Below are 6,112 nucleotides of genomic sequence, written 5' to 3'. Positions count from 1 at the left end.
TCCCTTACCAGCTGCTGTGTTTGTAAGTATCTGGACATTGTTTGTATTGGGTTTGTAAGTATCCTTGCACATTGTGTCTCCTGTCAGAGTCATCCCTTACCAGCTGCTGTGTTTGTAAGTATCTGGACATTGTATCAGGCTTGTAAGTATCTAGACATTGTATCAGGCTTGTAAGTATCTAGACATTGTATTGGTTTGTAAGTATCTAGACATTGTATTGGGCTTGTAAGTATCTAGACACCGTATTGGGCTTGTAAGTATCTACACATTGTATCGGGCTTGTAAGTATCTAGACATTGTATCGGGCTTGTAAGTATCTAGACATTGTATCTGGTTTGTAAGTATCTAGACATTGTATCGGGCTTGTAAGTATCTAGACATTGTATTGGGCTTGTAAATATCTAGATATTTTGTTTATTGGTACACATTTGAATAGGCTTTGTGACTGAAAGTAATACACATTTCTCTGTACTTGTGTAATTGTTATGATCTACATACAGTATAAAAATTATTTTTTGATACATTTTCAATTGTATGCTAATACAATAGCTTCCTTTGGCTGCAATTGTGGCGTCATCTATTGGGATCTTTTGAACTATTAATGCTAGAATTGGAAACTGTCAGTCCACAGTATTGCTGAACGTAGTTATAAATTAAAAGATACTATATTATTAATTTTATGCTAGTGTATAGAAGTAGAAATAAAAACAGTTGAGAATAGGAATACATAAAAAACAACTTATTTTTCTTAAATTATAATTCGCTTTCCCTAATTAGTTAAATCCCATGAAAATCACGTATAGTATTAAAGATAATTACAGAAACCCATAGGTGATACACAGACAAGTCTTATCATTAATACAATTCACAAATATTTTGTATTTACTTTAAAAAGAGTAGTATACCCCTTTTTGCCCCCCAGTTGTCAGTCTGAAGACTTGTAACACCAAAATCCAAATTTTGATATCCTTGGTGTGCACAGCACAGATAATCTATTGTGTAGTTTTGTGTTTATCTAAAAATAAACTGTAAGTCAATCATTGTGTTATTGTAAAATTTATTCCAACTTTTCTGTATTACCTATGGATCTGCTTGGTTTCTATGTAAGTCAATACAGTCTTCGAACCATTTATATCAGGACTTTTGTACAAGCCAAACCATTTTGTTTTAATGTTCCATTGGGCTCTTCTTCCATCTAGGCATAGTCTCATCACATTTGCTGCAAGATGAATCCTTGCCCAGTAATTCTTGTACCTGTCAGCAGTTAGGGTGCCATCCATTTTGTATAGGTTTCTAACATGATTGGCCGAGATACACCACACACTTATATTGATATCCCAGAATGCTTCACTGTAGAGGTTGTGTATTGACCACGATGCCATTCTTCTCTCTGTTGTCAAACAACCTAATTTTGATTCTTGTCAAATAATTTGAATTTAGTTTCATCTGGTAAAATGAATCTCGGGGATCCATAATCTTTACAGTGAAAGTCACAACTATTATTAGATTTAAATCGGTACAAGCCTATTCTTTTATGTACCTCTTGTAACTATTGATGTCTTGTTGTATATTATGTTTCTAAGTGATATCATCTTATTGAAATCAAGTTTATTTTAGTGTTGTTATAAAAAAATTCCATTAATAATTTTAAGGGTTAAAACATAACATGCAACTCAAGTTCTAAATCTGTTTATGAATTTTTGTATTGTCATACTTTTCCACGTGTTAACAGGCTCATTTGGTCTGTGGGCTAAGTAATTATTGACATTTATTAATCATCTCATCTTTAAAAGCCAAAGTTTTAAAATCTGTTTATGAAATTCTTTGAATTTTTCTACTTTCCCTCATGTTAACGGACTGAGCTAGTCTTTGGTATAGGTAGTTTTTAACGATGTTCTTTAATTTTCTCAACCTTAATCAATTTGTTTTATCATTTTAATTGTCACAACTCTCTGTTCATGAGAAATTTTACTAAACATGTTTATGTGTTAGATAAACTTTAAGTGTAGCATTTGTAATTTGGTTACATGGAGGTCCTCTGTGTAAAATATTTATATGAAACTATCCTTGTGCATGCTAACTGACTGTAAGGTTTTTATGTAAACTGTTACGTGTCATTACTAAACATGTTTATGTGTTAGATAAACTTTAAGTGTAGCATTTGTAATTTAGTTACATGGAGATCCTCTGTGTAAAGTATTTATATGAAACTATCCTTGTGCATGCTAACTGACTGTAAGGTTTTTATGTAAACTGTTACGTGTCATTCTAACACTAGGGGGAACTGGAGCAGCAACTCTTGCAAGCTAACCCGATTCTGGAAGCATTTGGAAATGCCAAAACCGTCAAAAACGACAACTCCTCACGATTTGTAAGTGATGACACCACACTGGTTATTTTGAAGGAAATTTGTGGGAAGTATTGTAACTGGTATTTAACTAGGTTACTGTTGATTTTTTACTGCAGCTTAAAGCTGATAATAATAATTGTGGAACAAGGAAATTATTTCAGTTAAAATTGTACAATATTACCATTTGTTGTAATGTTTATTATTAATCACTTGCGTATATATTGAAGTAGCGATATTGTTTGTCTCTTGTATAATATATCAAATATTTCTCATGATAGTTTGGCTTCCAAACCGTCATTTATCAGTCTGTTTTCAAAGTATATAACGGATGGGGAAATTGTTAAGTAATGGTATAACGTGTGGTATCAGTGTTGAAAGTAAGCCTGTCTGTTCCATAAGTTTTAGTACTGGTAGGTACATCATACCAACAAATTATTCCCTCAAGGTCATTTTATGTTTCAACTTATTTTTACCAATATCATTGAATGTCATGTTACAATATTGTGCTTCAGGCTGTACTTCCTATCAGATGAGATGTGCTCATGTGATGTAGTTACTATTTTCTCTGATTACATTTCAACTTTAACTATGTTTCCAAATCAAACTTCAATGAACCTTTATTTTTTTTCTCTTAAGTGTAATAGCTGTTAGTGTTAATGTTCAAATTCTCGAAGCCTGTGGTCTGCGTAAACAAACAAGAGGTGTTTAAAATTTGGAAATTACCAACACTGTTATGGTACACTGGTAAGAAATTCAAGTTACTTTTACCACTTGATATTATTTGATATATTCTCCATATAATGGAGTACTACAAACATGAACCACCCTCTTATAAGTCCCTGAATAAGAGATTTCTAAATAACTTTCCAGTTACCTTCCAAATTGAAAGAGTTCTTGAAATACAAAACTTTCTTTGCAATCTTAATAGCCCTTTTTTTTTTCCCTCTCATAATTTTGTTTTATTTCAATGATAACAAGAGTTATTTTATAATTTTAGGGAAAGTTTATTCGTATAAACTTTGATGCCTCGGGATATATTGCCGGAGCCAACATTGAAACTTGTATCCTTTAGTTAAAGCTGTTTACCAACTCGTGGTTAGGATACATCTAATTTACCCTGTTTTTTTGCTTTATTATAGTAGATTCTGTAAAAACTTTTATAAAGATACGTTTTCATAATGAAAGCATATCAGTTCTCAGACTGAAAGAGAATGACTTGTCATTACTGATCAGGTGAAAAATTTTATGTGATTTATTCTAAACCAGTATAACAGATTTACTAGAAAAGTCACGTGCTGTTCGTCAGGCAAAGGATGAGCGGTCCTTTCATATTTTCTACCACTTTCTTATTGGAGCCTCACCAGAACAAAAAAGTAATTTTATTTCAGACTTTTTCAACGTAATTAGAGTTGTACTTACAGAAAGTTTTAATGCTGTTTTTCTATACATTACATAAATAGCAGTACGGAAGATATTTCATCTTGTAATGTTTTTTTGACGGATATTGAAATAATATTTTATGCATATATTTGTATAAAACGTTTTTTCTTAAACAGAAACTAACTGGTTTATTATTTTATTGAAATGACCATTTTTTACGTTGATTGTATTTGTATGAAACGTTTTTTCTTAAACAGAAACTAACTCTTGTTTTTTATTTTATTGAAATGACCATTTTTTACGTTGATTGTATTTGTATGAAACGTTTTTTCTTAAACAGAAACTAACTGGTTTATTATTTTATTAAAATGACCATTTTTTACGTTGATTGTATTTGTATAAAACGTTTTTTCTTAAACAGAAACTAACTGGTTTATTATTTTATTAAAATGACTTTATTTTTTACGTTGATTGTATTTGTATGAAATGTTTTTTCTTAAACAGAAACTAACTGGTTAATTATTTTATTAAAATGATCATTTTTACGTTGATTGTATTTGTATGAAATGTTTTTTCTTAAACAGAAACTAACTGGTTAATTATTTTATTAAAATGATCATTTTTACGTTGATTGTATTTGTATAAAACGTTTTTTCTAAAACAGAAACTAACTCTTGTTTATTATTTTATTAAAATGATCATTTTTACGTTGATTGTATTTGTATAAAACGTTTTTTCTAAAACAGAAACTAACTCTTGTTTATTATTTTATTAACATGACTTTCTTTTTTACATTAGTTGTTGCAATTTTTTTTTGTCTACAGAAGAATACCTTCTTGAAGATCTTAAAAGCTACACATTTCTTACATATGGGAATGTTCCAGTTTCTGGGATTGATGATTTAACAGAGTACAAGAACACAGTTAAAGCAATGGATATCATGGGGTTTAATCCAGATGACATCAATGGTGAGTTTAGTGTGGCCAGATTAATAAGGTGATAAATAATAACTGAGTCTTTTTTTTTAAATTTTATTAGTCATATTTTCGATTTGTTTTTCTCATTTCCTGGGGTATTTATTTTTATGTGGGAATTGTTTTAATTTTAACTGATTCGTGTACATAACCTCAAACACAGATGTTTTGTTGTAGTTCAAAATTATTTCTGAAAAACGGCTCCATTATATCAGAGTAGGGCTGTATGAATCTCGCAAACTGTTGTACACAAACAAGTCTTATGAAACGGTGATACACAATGAAATCAGGAACTTCAATAAAAGTTCCATAGGATCTTTGGTTTAATAAGATCCAGTTAATGTTTCATATAATACACAAAGAACCATGTGTGTTATTGCAGGGTATCCACTTATTTGGGGGGGAGGGTTCTTGAAACGGTAACCAAAATTAGCTCATATTCACCCTTATTGCACATTACTGTGCATTAGTTAATAAATTATATTACAGCACATTTTTATGAAAGATTCACACGAATGTAGTTTTCCTGGAATTTTTTTGTAATTATTGGTATTATATATATTACTAGCGCAAGTACCCCGGCTTTGCTCGGGGTTATTAGGGTGATATATTCTATATGACTATGTCAGTGTGTGTATTTTGAACCTATTTTAGCAAGGGGGACATGAAGGGGTTGTTGTGAAACCTTGTAAGTGTAGTGAATGTTGATATGATTTAAAGAAGTTAATAAATAAGCCTAAAGTAAAGACATGGTGTGAGATAACCTAGCCTAGAGACAAGTGCATAAAATGTATCATGAAAGTAAAAATATTGATCCAATTTTAAACTTAAATTGTTTCTGAATTAAGCTATTTTCTGTTATATCCCCAATGTCTTTAATAAATAACAAACCTCTTTAATTGACGGAGACTCTAAATTAAAAAATCAACAACCATTTTTCCAGTTTTGTTCTTTATACATTTCATTTTATACTTTCAGTACATAGACTAACAACTGTATAAGGTTATACTTTTGTTGCTAAGCAACATGACATAAAAGCCATTGTTACCAAAACGCACTGGCTTTTCTATATATTACAAGTCATTAATCTAACTGATATACAGCAGGGTATACTATGGGGTGGTAGTACTTGCCTTGTCATTTTTCTAAACTGTACAGACAAGCACCCCACCCTTAACCATGAATTAGACTCATAGCATTTTCTGTCATTGAAATTGGAATACAAGTTTTGATAGTTATATATGTTTATACACACACACGATGTATGAAAAAAACCACTTGTAACCATAATTTTCATTAAAATACCATCTTAATAATCAGTAGAGAAGTTAAATGGACTTACTAGAGATCATGGTTTCTGCTGAAAGTTACGTGTTGTTATAATCTTCAGCAAATGTAACCACTGTTG

At 30.7% G+C, this 6,112-nt stretch overlaps 1 protein-coding gene across 1 annotated transcript in view; it reads left to right on the top strand.

Annotated features, from left to right (window-relative positions):
• LOC106468443 (myosin heavy chain, non-muscle-like) overlaps positions 1-6,112 on the top strand; it is a gene marked incomplete at its 5' end in the record, with an annotated part of 51,880 nt that overhangs the window by 11,654 nt on the left and 34,114 nt on the right. The window contains 5 exons of the mRNA XM_022396778.1: positions 88-114; positions 2,279-2,371; positions 3,348-3,411; positions 3,625-3,723; positions 4,555-4,698. Of these exons, the coding sequence (XP_022252486.1) occupies positions 88-114; positions 2,279-2,371; positions 3,348-3,411; positions 3,625-3,723; positions 4,555-4,698 (427 nt within the window). The remainder of the gene's footprint in view (positions 1-87; positions 115-2,278; positions 2,372-3,347; positions 3,412-3,624; positions 3,724-4,554; positions 4,699-6,112) is intronic.

Source organism: Limulus polyphemus, unplaced genomic scaffold (genome assembly GCF_000517525.1).
Source record: "Limulus polyphemus unplaced genomic scaffold, Limulus_polyphemus-2.1.2 Scaffold3009, whole genome shotgun sequence".
Classification (NCBI taxonomy): Eukaryota; Metazoa; Arthropoda; class Merostomata; order Xiphosura; family Limulidae; genus Limulus; species Limulus polyphemus.
This window is presented reverse-complemented; position numbering and strand designations above follow the sequence as displayed.